Source organism: Empidonax traillii, unplaced genomic scaffold (assembly GCF_003031625.1).
Source record: "Empidonax traillii isolate 1590-97213 ecotype Southwest subspecies unplaced genomic scaffold, ASM303162v1 scaffold297:size655095, whole genome shotgun sequence".
NCBI lineage: Eukaryota > Metazoa > Chordata > Aves > Passeriformes > Tyrannidae > Empidonax > Empidonax traillii.
This window is the reverse complement of record NW_020955490.1, coordinates 622,393-637,344: the sequence shown is the minus strand read 5'-3', so window position 1 is coordinate 637,344 and position 14,952 is coordinate 622,393. Positions and strand designations below refer to the sequence as shown.

The 14,952-nt window shown below is 42.4% G+C and overlaps 1 protein-coding gene across 1 annotated transcript; it reads right to left on the bottom strand.

Annotated features, from left to right (window-relative positions):
• Positions 1-5,735: 5,735 nt before the first annotated feature.
• On the bottom strand, positions 5,736-13,807 carry PCARE (photoreceptor cilium actin regulator). Its single transcript, XM_027890780.1, has 2 exons — positions 10,032-13,807; positions 5,736-5,865 (listed from the first exon to the last, which is right to left on the bottom strand). The coding sequence occupies exons 1-2, from the start codon at positions 13,805-13,807 to the stop codon at positions 5,736-5,738; spliced, it is 3,906 nt and encodes a 1,301-aa protein (XP_027746581.1).
• Between the last annotated feature and the right edge of the window lie 1,145 nt (positions 13,808-14,952).

The following is a 14,952-nucleotide window of genomic DNA, read 5'->3' as shown; positions in this document are numbered from 1 at the left end:
ATAATATTTTGATGGAGTTTGCAATAAATGTGTTTTGGTTGTATATTTTTTATTTTGGTTTTATATTTTTGTTTGTATATATTTTATTTTTATTATATTTTTTTAATTTAACAAAATAATAAAATAATTTGAAAAAGAGATTGAGACAGCCAGACCTGGTAGCCTCGAGGATGTGTGGTGAGGTTATCGAAATGCATCTCCCTCTATGTGCTGGTATTTCACCACATCCTCTCCTCATTGGGCCTCTCCTCTTCCTCTTTTGCCATGTCTTCTTTCTGTCATTTCTGCTGCTATTTGTTATTTGGCATTTCAGTGGTGCCACTTATTTACATGTCTGAGGAACAACGTACCCAAAAGATCCTGTACAGTCTAAAGTTTTCTAATGAGATGTATTCTGTGCTCCCAATAGACCCGAGCAAAAAAAACAAAGAAAACTTGGCCCAAATCCCAAAGCTTTGCTCATTTGCAATCTGAGACATCTCTGGCTCATAGCTGTCCTCAATCCCAATCTTGTATGTAAGAAGAGGACACATATTTTCAGTGGGAAAAGATGCACTGCTTTGAAATACACATATATATTTACCCAGGACAGCAGTCAAGTGGCGGTGTTTGTAACTTGTTTGCAGAAGGATGAGTTGACTGTGAGGCCAATAACAGGTGAGAAGGGTTTCTCAAACCTATTTATACTCCAGCCTGGGTGCCATTCAGGCCAGAGCTATGTGATAATTTATTACCATGGGCCAGCACTTTCCAGCGTAATGAATTCCTGCCTAGCTGGAACAAGCTCTTCTGGGTTCAGCTCCAACTCCCGGTGGACTGCGTGATCATTGACAATGCTGCCTTTCAAGAAATTACTTAGCAGCTGCATTTCATAATCCTTTCATTTGCTGTGCCTTAGAGAAAAACACTTTACAGACCAGTGCAAACTGTAACATTCTGACAGCAAAGTCTGCATTGTTGCCAGTTTCTGGTGTTACAGAAGGAAATGCACATGTATGTGTTAATTAGGTTTTCTGAAGGAAAAAATCGACTTCATGTGGCTGCATGTGTTTGCTTAGTTCTGCATCTGGTCTTGGCCTAGAAAAGCCCAGGTAGAGTTGCATGTTGCAGGGAAGAAGAGACCGTGAGCTTACGGGGTTGCCATTACCAGCAGAGCGAATGCGTTCTTTTGGGATTTCCTAGGAGACAAAATTAGGGACCAGCTCCCTGACCCAATATTTTCTCAGATCTTTTTAAAATATTCATAGTAAAGGCAGTGAAACTTTACACCCACTGTTTCAATAGGGACATTTTTGGCTCTCCTTAAAGTCACTGCTCTGGCATACCAGAAACATTTCTTCGTCTTCAGACAAACATGAATGATGCATGGTCCTCCTGATGGTGCTTCAGAGTCCCGGTAAGTGCTTGGCTTACAAAACTAAATTTAGATGTAGGTGGGGTCTCGGCTCAGGTTTATGCAAATTTAGGAGGAAAAGAAAACCTGAGATAAGAAGCTTGAGATAACTGGCTATGTTGATGCCTGTGCTAGTTTTCTGCCAAACTTTTTGCCAGATTGGTTTGTCATCCCCAAATGAGTGGGTGGGAAGTACTCGGCCCCAGTGCTGTTGGCTTTGTACTTCTGGAGTGTATCAGGCTCCTGGTAAGCATCGTTCAAAGAATAGAGAAACTCTCACAAGTCCTAGTCTCCTTTGTCCTGCAAGGAGTCCAAGTTAAACCTACAGAAGAATTCTTAAAATATTAAGAGTTTATTTTTAAGAGTTATTAAGTTTATTTGATGAGTACTTTTCTCTTTTTACTGGTGTGTAACCAACCTCTGAAAAGGTCACAACATAAATACATGTTACATACATTTCCACATGCTGTAGTCATGATAGCATCAAGTATATTTGATGTGGAAGAATTAATGGTTTTCTATTCTAGAGGGTTTTCTCTTCAGGACATGCTGGCAGTTCCTTACTGGTGAGACGTGACAGTAAGAACAGATTACTTTTTCTCTGTGTTGTGATCTCTTCTAATAGCAAAGGGCATAGCTTCTCAAAATATCCCCTTGATGATAAAACTTCATAAATGAATATGAAATGCTGTGGATGTTTAGAGATATGACACTGCAAATGGTGTAATACGCTGTGTTTATTGATAACCTGCATAGCATTCTCAGCCATATTGCTAATCACAGAACCGCAGAATATTCTGAATTGGAAGGGACTCACAAAGATCATCAGTGTCTAAGTCCTGACCCTGCACAGGACAGCCCCAGAAATCCCACCACGTGTCTGAGAGCATTGTCCAAATGCTTCTGGAGCACTTCCCTGGGGACCCTGTTCCAGCGTCCGACCAGCCTCTGGGTGAAGAACCTTTTTCTAATATTCAACCTAAATACCCCCTATACAATTTCAGGCCATTCCCTTAATTTCTGTCATTGATCCCCAAAGAGAAGGGATCAGCGCCTGTCCTTCCTATTCCCCTCACAAGAAAGCTGTAGACTGCGATGAGGTCTCTCCCTCAGTCTCTTCCAGGCTTTCTGAGATAGTTCTTGAAGCCAAGTAAAGCAACTGCAGTGTGTGCAGTGCTTTGGTGTTCTAACCATCTTCACATGCTGAGGGCATGAAATGACAAGCCCCTTGAAGGTCTGAGATTTGCGCAGTGTCACTGGAAACAAGGGCAGCTGCCAACTTGTTAAAGGTCTGCAGATAAAGTGCAGCACAGAGCTGTTGGCTGCTCTTTTCGCAGCTGTGAGCCTTGGCTGGGAAACTGGTATTGCTTCAGTCTATGCTCAACACCTCTGCAGTCCGACTTCACTGCAGCCAGTGCACTCTGATTTTAACCCTTAGGACAAAACCACTGTCCCTTGCTCGAGTTTGGTTGTACAGAGAAGCTCCACTGAACTGGGTACAAGACTGCCAGGTAGCTCAAGCTTAAATCAGGGCAGGGGAGGGTTGGAAGCGCAGCTGAGCTATGTCAGTGCCCAGGCTGGATCCTGTAGCCTAAAAAAAGACATATTTGCTTCATGAAAATGCAGCTAAATTAAGTGACATACCAGCAAAACACAAAAGAAGACAAGCTTATGCTGGGGTGGGGAAGGAGAAAGTAGATGGACCTTTTATAGTTCAATGCACTTAGGAAGGAATAAGTAGTATAACATGGGAGTAAGACTGAAGCTGGTTGCATACAGAATAAAAAAAAATCAAACTCATACCTTGTATATAAAACCTCTTATTTATTTATGACAGTAAAAAATAAATGTTAAAGTTGAATACTGTTTTATAAAACAATTGTATTCCAGAAATGTTGTATTTGTGAAAAATGGAGCTGTTGATCAAAAAAAGGGTTAAAAAAATTTTTTTTTAAAAAGTGGTGAGCCAAACTATCATTTTTTGCATACTATAGTTTCTCTTAATTTCATGCTTGCAATAGAGATTGAAGGTATAAACACATTATTTGCAAGAGTCCTGTACATTAACTGGACTACAGAGAATCTGTTAGCTATACATAATCATGAGTTCATGTTACAAACTTGTAGATCACCCGTGGAGAAACTCTGTGTCTTGCATACAAGTTCAGTTTGCTGCAGCGTCCTTATGGCAGCATAGGAATCCTTCAGCAGCAGCTGCAGTGGTAGGATTGCATTTGCAATGAGCCTCCTGATGACCACAGCCTCTGTCAAAGCTGGAGAGATGCAGTGGTCGGATGCCAGCTCAGGTACCACATCCTCAGGGAAGCCTGGTTTGGGGGAAGATGCTTTGGCTGACTCCATGTCCAGCAAGCACATGTTGTGCTGAAGTGAAATGTTGGCCCATGGCCCATGTGCTGCCGCAAATTCCACACAATTTGGTGCTGGGGGGATACAAATAAATTCTTTCTCTTACTGTCCATCATGGGTGCCAGGAAATTTCAGCATGAAGCCACATAGAGATAAACTGATCGCAGTAGCTGAGGAGAAGTTGTCCTCCCACTCTGTTCCATGTTCATCTGCAAAACTGCTTTCAGTCATGCAAAGTGCCAGTGTTCTGCTGTCATGTTTCAGGTCTGTTTCTACTCAGGGTTGTTGCGGCCAACAGAATAAGCCAACCCAAATTGTATGGAAAAATGCATTTGTATTCTTATGCAGTAGGGAGAGAACTACACTTCTGACGAGGGGGAAGACTAACCTGCAGAGTTCGCCCTACTGATGAACTTTGCAGTATCTCCCTGGTGATTTTCCAACTTGATAGGGATGATGCATCTGCCTGTGTGATTACTGGGTGGATCAGTTGGCATCTTCCAGCTGTTCACTATGGGTATGGCTGCTTTGCCAACCTCAAGGTCACAAACCCCTGACATCCAAAACACTGTGAGTTGTTTCTCTATACTCAACACCCCACCTTGAACATAATAGTTAAGGTTTCCTTGTGTCTGTGGCATAAAATGGCACTGAACTTAGTGAAACACAGTTGTGAATAAGGCACTGGACTAAAACTCAAGAGTTAGTGTCCAGAGGGGTCCCTTATGCAACAGATGAGCCTTAGTTCCCCGTTCATGAAGGTGAGCAGTTAAAAATCCTGTGTGAAAGTGAAGTGCCCAGACACCACCATGATGAAAGCTACAGGAAAAATTTAAACTATTCCTAACAAAATGTGATACAAAGGGCTTTTTTTTTCCCTGAATCTTAGTCCATACAGAAGTTGTGTATGAAAACACGTCAAATAAAACTAAAACTACATGAATGAAAAGTTGCAACTTAATCATGATGATATATTAGTTAGATGAGAAAGATCCAGTAATTTCTGAAACTGTATTCCAGAGGATGTTGTTAAAGCTTGGGATTAATTGACTGTAAATAACTTGTGCTTTTATTAAGAAGAATCTGCCTAGACTCTTACGTGAAATTACAGTAAGTACCGTCAAGCTGTATAACTCAGAAAAAATTATAATACATTTTCAGAGAGAACAGTATTTTCTAGGGTGGCTTTCTTTAATTAAAAAAACAAACAAACAAAACCAAACCAAAATCCAAACGTGTCCTTGGATGACTCAGGATTTATAATGTTGTTTGATTGAGCTATTGCAAAACTACTCTAATAAGGATCAAGCCTTGTACCCTGGAAACTAGAGGTGATAAGATTATCTGACCATCAAAGGTGATTTAGAAGATCAAAACCTTTTTGAGTGAGTAAGATCCCTAATTTTATTCCTTTAAAAGGGGTTATTTTGTTTTAACTTGTATTTGACCTTATTCTCTCCCTGCATATTGATAAACATCTAATGCAGAGAGGTTTCTTTGCTGACACCATTGATGTTTTTTGCAATAATATTCAATTGGTTCAGGGTTTTACCTCTCCCTGAGAAAAGTCACAACAGCCCTTTTTTACACAAACTGTGATGCCTCCTGAATAAATAAGATGTTGACTAATGATCCCTTCTAACAGTTTTTGAACTTGTCTGTCTAAACAATGAGAAAAAGGACTTGGCTAAGGCCTGGTCGTTATCAACCAAATTTGCCACAGACTCACCTGGCTACAGGGTTTCTTTTGCTCCATGGAGATCTTTGAGTTAAACCGTGGAATGAAAAGAGAAGCAGCTGGCTGGTATTTTGTTAGGTTGTTGGGGCCAATTGGGGGTTTTTGATGCAACACCATCATATATTTTCCTTGCAAGAGAAGACGAAGTCACGTTTTGCAGGCTTGGGTAAGGCTGCTGCTTCTCTCTGAGGCCTATGGCCTTGCTCATTCCTCTGCCTTCGGAAAGGGCTTCTCCTGTCAGTCCCTCTGCAGCCCCTGGCCCACAATGTAGAGGTCAGGGTGGGAAGCGGATCTGTTGGAGTCTTTGATTTCAGGAGCACAAGAGTTGTTCCAACAATCACTTGCTTTTCTAGGGCTCTCCTCCAAGCTGCAGAAGGAAAGATGCTTAAGTTAAGAGGCTAATGAATAGTGACTTTTTAAAACAGCGCTGATTAGACCACATTAACCCACAAAGCAAAATGGTGCCATAGTAATATGTCATTCCCTATCTCCTCCTGAATACACACTATGTGCACCACCCAGATTTTATTCTTGTCATGCCAAATGCACTGTACTGCTTTCTCTCTCCCAAATCTCTCTTGGGAAGCAAATGTTTTATATGTTGAACAGGGGATCAGTGTGAGACTGGGTTCTCTTGCAGACAGGGACAGATTTGAATGAAGTGTCTTCTTCCAGACTGCTGGAGGAAAGGAAAGGTCTTACCTTTGATATACATCTGCTTAATGTGGTTGCAGTGATTTCTGAGCACGCCAGCACAACTGTGGGAGGGGAATTCTGGTAGTATAAATCTGCCACTGGAGACAGGAGAACTGAGACATATAATGTGCACATGATGTTCCAGAAGTTGCACTGGCATTCTCTAGGGGTTCAGGGACTTTATGTATCAAGACTGATTATTGCAGTGGAGCTAGTCAAGGGTATCTCACACTATGTGCTTTTGTGCTGAAATGTGTCCTGTGTTGCTGTAGCTAATTAAAGTGGTTTAAGCTCAACACGGGGAAATATTTCAGAGCCACCTGGGAATCATTACTGTATTTTAAGTATATAAATTGCTAAACTGAACTACCTTTCAACTATAGACAAGCTGTTACATCCCCATTCTGACTGCTATTTTTGAACTGCTGAATGAAGAGGTTTGGGATACATGTCCAGTCATGAAATTAATCGAGATTCAAATATCCCCCAGTTGCAGAAGGTCTCACTTGGGCTCCTTGCTTTGGAACTGATACAGGCAACCGAATCCATTTTCACGTCCTCTTTGAACATTATCTTAAAGGCAATAGTATTTAATCTTCTCTTTCTGCTCCATCTCTTGGGAGAGGAACAGTCTCCATGAAATACTCTTTTGTTTAATTGCACACAAAGAAATTGTATTACAGATTCACATAATTTCTATGAGCAGAGCAACTGTACATGTTATGCCTTACTAAGATGTCAATAACTGCTGATTGCTGTCAAATGACCAAGCTTGGAAACCAGCACAGTTAGCTCAGTCTATCCATCCACAGGCTGTTCAAATAGGAACCAGCTGTACTGACTTGAGAACCTGAAACATAAACTCTTGTCAGGTATCCTAAGACTAAACCCAAAAGCTCTAGCTCCAGTTCTAGTTAGGGCTGATGATGTTTTAAGTCCCCTCATATTCCTTGAAGCATGGGATGGGCAGAAGATATGCTCAGAAAAAGAGTGGGTTCTGCCTTCTAGGAGAGCAGTGAGTGGGCAGGAAACATGCAAATCTATGCACAATGCCGATATTTAACATTTAATGCCCAGCAATGACAGCTGGCAAAATGAGATGGAAGTGTTTGTGTGTTTGTTTGTTTGTTTGTTTATTTGTTTTGGGTTTTGTTTTTGTTGGGTTTTTGTTTGGTTGGTTTTTTTGTTTTGTTTCTGGGTTTTTTTGTGTTTCTGCTAAAATAGGGTGTGTGGGAGAGGGGACTGAGCTGCCTCTTGTTGCTTGTACAAGATCCTGCCAGATTATCTTTGGCAACTTAATTCTCAGCAAACTGATGTTTTAATTTGGTATGGGAAAGGTGGAAGGATATGTCCTATAGTTTGTGAGCAGGGGAGAAACTGGCTAACTCACTGATTTTCCAAACTTTTTACCTACAACAGATTGTGACTCTGTTTCCCCTCTCTTCTGCTAATGAAGTTGCTAGTAACACAGAAAAATAACACAGAAAGCCCCCCCCCCAGACCGAAAAAAGGCACCATTATATTTTGAATGGAACAATAGAGCAAGGGAAGGAATGAAGGCAAGGAGACTGACTGGGTGTGAATGGCTTGTGAATTTGAGACTAGATGCAAACATTGCTAGAATTAGGAAGTTTAGGTTTAGACATTTTGAAATTTTCCTCCATTAGCTGGATGAATTACAAAGCAATGAAAGTCCTGGCTGCTTAATGAACTCGGAGGAGAAAGCTGAATTAGAGTGTGGTGGCTTGTCTATTAGAGTAGGGTTTTGCATCTGCACATGGGAATGTGGTGCTCACCTCTGTGGCAACTATTCCAGTCCCCAGCAGGTTGAGAGGACCAGCAGTGATGTGAGGAGCTTTCAGAGCTTTTGCCATGTGCTTATTACTAAAATGGTCCTTCTCTGCCCATCAGCACATTTGCTGTGATATTCAGATTAGCCCATTCAATGCAAGATCTGTAAAAGTTTACTCCACACAGCTTATTTTAGGTGTAAGAAAACACAGAGTTGTGAATTGCATCTTAAATCAGTGTATGTGGTAATTAATGGCCTACATTTCCCTTTTGCTTATGTTGATATAAATTTGGCCTAACTCAGTAGTACTACTGTTGAAGTTCATTGGTATAAATGATAAGATGAATTTGGCTTAGGATATATTTAATTCTTCCAAAATGCTAGTATATCAGACTACTAGGATATATGACTTCTTTTCATGAAAGGGATGATTTTATTTACAGTGGGTTTTTTTATATTACTCACTATTCTCTGACAGACTATGATAGAAAGATAATGCACCCCACTGAAGCATAAATTAACTAACAATTTATCATAGACAAATTTTGAAATTGATCCGTAAAGCTGCCAGGGCTTTTGTCTTGCAAGGTTTGACATAAAGCCTGTTTTGAAAACATTTATTTTCACTGGCAGGCACTGGAGCAGATAAAGCTGACTTCACACAGTATATAGCAATAACAGAAAACTCAGGAACACTGTACAGGAATTTTAGGAAATATTCAAATGTCAGACTATTATACGATTTAGAACTGGAACCGCAAAATGGTTCGCATTTCTCAATGTTTTTAACATGCTTTGCTCAGCACATTCCTCTATCATCAGTGGGAAACTTGGTCCTTATTCAGTCCCTGGGGAGGGAATGCCTGGATGTCCAGCATCCATGATTGTCCCTGCTTGCAACGCACTGAGTGCTTGTGCACCTCCCAGTGCAATTTGATCCTGCTATGGTTGATCTTGCAATCCCTACTCACAGGGATGATTCACGTGATTTCAGCTCTTGTGTGGCAAGAGCAAAAATACTGCTCATGCGAGGAAAGGTTACCAGAGAAGCTTAAAGCTTAATTGACTTACATGTCCTAAGATGCTAAGAAACTACAAAAACAACACTGTACTTCCAGCCTAATACTGAGTTACACTGATCTTTGAGTATTCCCAAATACACATTTGTTTCCCGGACGGCTTTATGATTTTTTTTTTTTCCTAGATTGAAGACAAAATTTAAAGCCAAGCCAACTTTTTTAACAAAAGACCAAATTGTTGCAAACATGAAATCAACATGTGTTGATGTTTCAATTTCTTTAAACTGACTTTTTCAGAGCAATGAGATTCTTGTAGCCATGGGACATTTTTCCACTTGGAAAACTGTGTTTGGGCTGTGGACCCGTCAAACTTGAAATTGGCACCTAGATTTGGAAGCGTGCACAAGAAGCTTGAAATGTCAGGCTATAATTCTGTCCACACAGATCCTTGCCTACATATTACCTGTCTGTCGTTCTTGACAGCTGTCTTGAAACATTCTCACACAGGTTTCAGCTGAACAGTTTACTGGATTAGAAGCTGATGATAGAACAATACCCCTCCTCTTGGACCAAGCCGATCTTCTCATGAATATTTATGTCTATAACCTGAGGGTTGTGTCGCAGCTTTTAAGAATTGGATGTGGATGTCCTTAGCCCCCACACAAATAAGGAGAGTTCTGTGCTGTGAAAACAAAACTGAATTTTCCCTGAGGTGCCTGTCACAGCCTATGTATAGTTGTAAGGCTTGAGCAAGCCATGGAAAGTTAACTCTTTCCTTTATTCAGACTGGTAGTCTACTGAAATCTGAGGCAAGGAAATAGAAAACAGTATTTCAGTTGGAAGGGACCAGCAGTGATCTAATAACTACAGTGCTGTCTTTGCCCAGCCATCTCTTCTGCACATGAACAGGGAACTTTTCTGGGAAATCTCTTAATGACATTGAATTCCCATTGGGAGTTTACAAAGCTGACGCAGTGCTATACATCAGTCAAGTAAACTTCTGGTTTGAAGTGGAAAGTTTCTTACCTTGCTTGGTGAAGTGCGGGCTCACTGCCAGCTGTTAGAAAAGCTGGAGGATGAAACTGGACCCCTGGTCGGCGATCAGAGAAACTTCTCCTTACAAATGGCTGAGGGTTGTCGGTGGTCAGGGACAGCTTCCTGGTCCGGTCTCCTGGCTGCCGGAAAAGCAGACTGCTCTTTTGGGAATGCGATGAAGCTTCAGGCTGGCTGGTCACCTCAGCAGTGGTTTTGGTTGGTGCCATTGGAGGTCTGGCTTCAAATAAGGAGGAGGTGGCTGGGCAAAATATCGAACGGACATTACTGGCCCTCTTGGAGGAGGGGAGCCGGTGCTCGTCCCCGGCATCCAGCCCAGTTCTTGGCCCCTTGTAGGAACGAGATGGGGAGGCTGGTGGGGAGGGAGTGGTGAGGAATGGAGGGGGGCTTGCATCTCGGCGGGAGGCTGGGGAGCCCCCCAGATGGTGTGGTGCTGGTGAGCTTTGCTTGTGCCCCACAGGAGGGTTGAGAGACTTTCGCTGGGGTGGCGGAGAGGGCATCTTCTTCTGTGAGGGTGGTGGGCTGGGCATCCTGGGACTAGAGGGGGGACTGGGCTTCCTCTGCGTGGTGGGTGAGTTTGGTTGCACGTTGCTGAAAGCCTGCAGAGAGTGTCTGTGATGTGCTGGGGGGCTGAAGATCCTTTTCTCAGTTGGTGAAGAAGGGGGAATTCTCGTTGGGGAGACCCTCCTGGAAAATGGTGAGCCTTTTTCATTTCTCCCGAGTGAATCAGGAGAACTGTGCTTCTGGGATGGCACTGAAGTCGCAGGTGAATTAGGCTCTTTGCTCTCTGAGCTGTCGCTGTGTGGTTTTGAAATCCCACTGGGGTTTTGAAGAGGAATAATTTTATGAGTTTGCTTGTATAAATCCGCAGCCTCTTTTCTCTGGGTTTCTAATATCTCCTCCTGGCTGGGTATGCGCACGTTGGTAGGGTTCAGCTCCAGAGAGTACCTCGGCAGTTTCTCATCCCCTGACCTGGTAATCTTTAGACCTTTATTAGTCATCGCACTGGGGCCACCAATATTTTTACTTGGCAATAAGTCAATGGACTGAAGGGAGGCTTTCATTTTCGGGGAAACTTGTGGTCTCTTATTAGTATGAAATTCTGTTTTGGTGGGCTTTTTGGCATCTTCCGAAGAGTTTTCTTCTGTTCTTGCTGTTTCTTCAGGCTCAGATAAGTTTTCAAAAGAAGTGTCCCTTAACATTTCAGGTGGTGGTGGTGGTAGGTTCTCAGTGTCTTCATCAGTCTCTTCCTTCATGTCCGTCTTGCCTAATTGTGCAGGTGGTGCAGGAGGAAAGGCATTTGGAAAGCTAGAAGAAGCAACATTGGTGTTTGAAGGGTTTGTGTCTTCTACTGGTGAAATACGATGCTTAAGATTTAAAGGTGCCAGGCCTCTCTGAAAGGGAATGCTGGCTGGGCCGACTGGAAGTCCAAATTTTCTGATGCACCTTATTGGTCCTAAAGATCTTAGAGGTGCAGCTTTTACAAGGTTGTCTGTAGGACTGAATGTTTCAATAAGCTTTTTGACAGACTGCCGGGGAACACAGCTGCTGCCACTGAGCGTCTGTGCTCCAGGAGGCTCATTTTCTTTGCCTCCTGACATCTCCTGGGTGGGCATAGTAGCATTTAAAGGTTTCTCAGCTCTTTTTGCATCCAGCTGATGGTCAGGATTTTGATCAAACGTGAACAAAGGGACTTTATCCTGGTTAGGCAGGATGCTGAAATTTTTTGAGAGTCCCGCCTTCAGTTTGCGTGAGGACCTAGATATAATTTGCTCATTCTGCAAATAAGCTGCTGTTCTTGCTTTCCAAAGCTCTGAGTTGCTAGCTGTATCCTTTCTATAAAACATTTTCAGCCTTTTGCTGAGCTCTTTTTGAGTTCTTTGAAGCTCTAGAAGGGTTGGGTCCTCTGCCTGGCTTCTGAGGGACTCCTCTGACCTGGACCGTCGTTGTTTCCCAAATGTTTTCTGGCTGCCTGTTGCTGTACTGGGCCTTTTTGCTAGGACTGCTCTTCCATTCTCATCCTCTGTCCATTCTTTACGCCTGGATTTAGCTGGGACGAACTTGATTTTTTCACTGATGGCATCTTTCATCTTCAGAATAATTTCTTCCGTATCTGCATTCTCCGCCCTCTTGATGGAATGCCTATGCGTGCTATCAGTGATTGCAGGTGAAGACTGGGGCCTCCTTGGCAGACCATCCTTCCCCATTTCTGATGAACTTGTGTCATCATCATCCTCCCCCAGGGTGCTCCCTTCATCATCATCGTCATCATCATCCTCTTCATCAGAAAGAAAATCTCTTGATTCACAGATTTTGAAATGTTCACTTTCCTGAGTAGAATCAGACTGGAAGGAGTTGTAGGAATGGCTTTTGCTCAAACTGGCATACTGGGGCATGGTAGAAGTGCCTTCTGGTACTCCATCCTGGGAAGAAGTCACTTCCTTGTTTTGCACAGAAGAATGAAATATGCCTTTAAAATGTTTAAAATGTCTTTCAAGTCCACAGTCGCGGGACGCAGCTGTGTCTGGTGACACTATCCCATCTTTCATGCACCCCACTGTTCTGGCATGCTTTTGGGACAGAGGTCCATGTCCATAAGAGTCACTTTGTTGTCCTCCAGGCTGGCTGAGAGCACTGAACTCTTTGAGGGATTCACTGTCCACACCAATGCCACTGTCCTCAGAACAGAGAGTCCTGTCCTCCCCATGGGACTGAGAGCATCCCACAGTTGAGGCTTCAAGCAGCCTTACTATCCGCAGCAAGTGCTCATCAAAGCTTTGCTTGGCTTTCAGTTTGCCTTCCAAGTTGCTGGCAGCAGACTGCAGGTAGCTGCATGTCTCCTGCAGGGCGTTGGAGGTGAGGGAGGCCAGCATCCCACTCACTAACTGCATTTTATTGACCGTGTACTGTAGTAGTTGTTGCAGAAGATCAGGGTGCTCCTTCAAATCGCCTTTTTCTGCTGGCCATGCCAGATTCCCACTTACATCTTTGAGGAGATTTTCCCCATCATTGGCAATTTCTTCCAAGAGCTGGTTGATTTCATCAAAGCGAAACACGAGAAAGCTTATCATCTGCTGTAGGAAGAGCTGAGTTTGGGTAGCCTGGCTGGCCATGTGCAGTATAGTTTCATACTTGGAGAGGTTGGGATTTAAGTAGGCATATGCACTCTGGTGAGCCTTAACGAGTGGTTCTGGGAAATCTACCTTCTTCTCTGCCTCACACGGGGCCAAGATGGACTTTTCTTTACTTTTGCTAGGTCGACCTTGCTTTGCCAGCTTATTTTTTGCCTTCTTTCCTTTTTTGGGGATTTGCTTTGCGTTGCTTTCATTCTTGTCATCCCAAATGAAAGCTGCTGCTTCTGAGTCACAGGAGGTTTGCTTTCTGATCTGTATGGACTCAGTGATGTGCTTTTGAGACTCAATCAGTTCAGACATGACGACTTCAGCATCTGTGGCTGTCCTCTCAATTTTCTTATCTTCCCTGGGAATCTGGGAATCTGAATGAGCCTTGGAAGATGACTGTAAATTATCACTGTTGTCCTGCTCTGATAGCTTATCCTCCTCTTCTTCCAGGTGTTCATTCCTCTGGTGTAATTCATCAATATTGTAGCTAGATGAACCTTTAACCAGCAGAGGGATTCCTTTATCTCTTGGATCAATCGGCAAAACACTTTTGGGTTTATTCAAAGCGTTAAGACCACTTCTTGAAGCAGTACTAGCAATCTCGTTGTGAGATGGTGTGCAGCCCATCCTTTCTTTGTCTTTATTTTTGATTAAAAATCAAAATGAACTAGGGAAAACATAAGAGAGAATCAAACTCACTGTTTCATCCCGAACTTCAGACTGGCCCATTTCTCAGGAGTTTTCCACCATGATCCCAGTTTTGTTTTCAGTTTTGTTTGCCTTGAAACCTCATGTACTTATTGCACAGTATCTGCTCTTGAAGTCGCGTTCTGTTCCATTGTATGTTCCGACATGGGTTTTCTTCTTTGATTCAAAAAAGGAGTGTGAAAGCTCTGCTGGATTTAGAGCTAATGGATTAAGAGGACTTGCGTACCTCACTTCTGTCTTGACAGATGTCCGCTGCAAATAAGACTTTAAGCTCATTAGGGTAAGCAAGTGCCAGCCAGTCAGCACCCGAGTTGTATTTATAAAGGTAGATTCTTTTCTGCACTGTAGTGGGGGGCAAAAGGACTTGGTATCTTTCCCTTCTTCTTTCTCTTGTTGCAAAAGCATAACATGCAATTGAATGCAGAGATCCAAAAGGAGAGACTGTATTTTGAAGCCTTTTTGAAGGGAAACTATTTGAATATGGCATGTAAATGCCATTAGATGCTCCTTAACTAAGAGAAAGGTGACGCTGACCAAGGATGTACCCATCGGAGAGTAAAAGACAGAAAATCAAATAGGTTATAGATGCCTGTTAAGACTTCTGCCTTGAGGGTATTCAAAATTTTTCCCTACTTAAAAATGACGAGCTGTTTACTTTTTATTTTAAGACTCCTAAACAAGATTTTGATTTTTTTTTTCTTCCTCTCAGGTGATTGTTCTTGGAAATTATTTTTTTCTCTTCTAGATAGGCTCCTGACCTGTAAATCCCAACTAGCCAACAACAGTATTTGTAGGATAAGTTCTGCATATGTTGTTAAGATGCTGTCTGAGTCTAGTGAATCTACACTGTATATTTTCAGACTAAAGTAAAATGATTTTTTTTTCCTTTCTCTGTCTTGCAATAAAATTTGAAGTCACAAAAGTGACTTGTGTACTTTTATTTCTTTTTCACCTGCCAGGGCTTTGTTGTTTCAAATGCAAGACTTTACAGGTTAAAACTCTTGGGGGAAAAATAGCTAACAAATTAAAAATAAAGACCCATTTCTGAAAAAAAAAAAAAAGGG

What these genes read in the sequence shown, in the direction of transcription:
- PCARE (XM_027890780.1), bottom strand. Translation starts at nt 13,807, where the DNA reads ATGGGCTGCACACCATCTCACAACGAGATTGCTAGTACTGCTTCAAGA. An exon ending in CCCGCACTTCACCAAGCAAG is followed by an intron (nt 5,866 to 10,031) that starts GTAAGAAACTTT and finishes TTCCTTCTGCAG; the next exon opens with CTTGGAGGAGAGCCCTAGAA.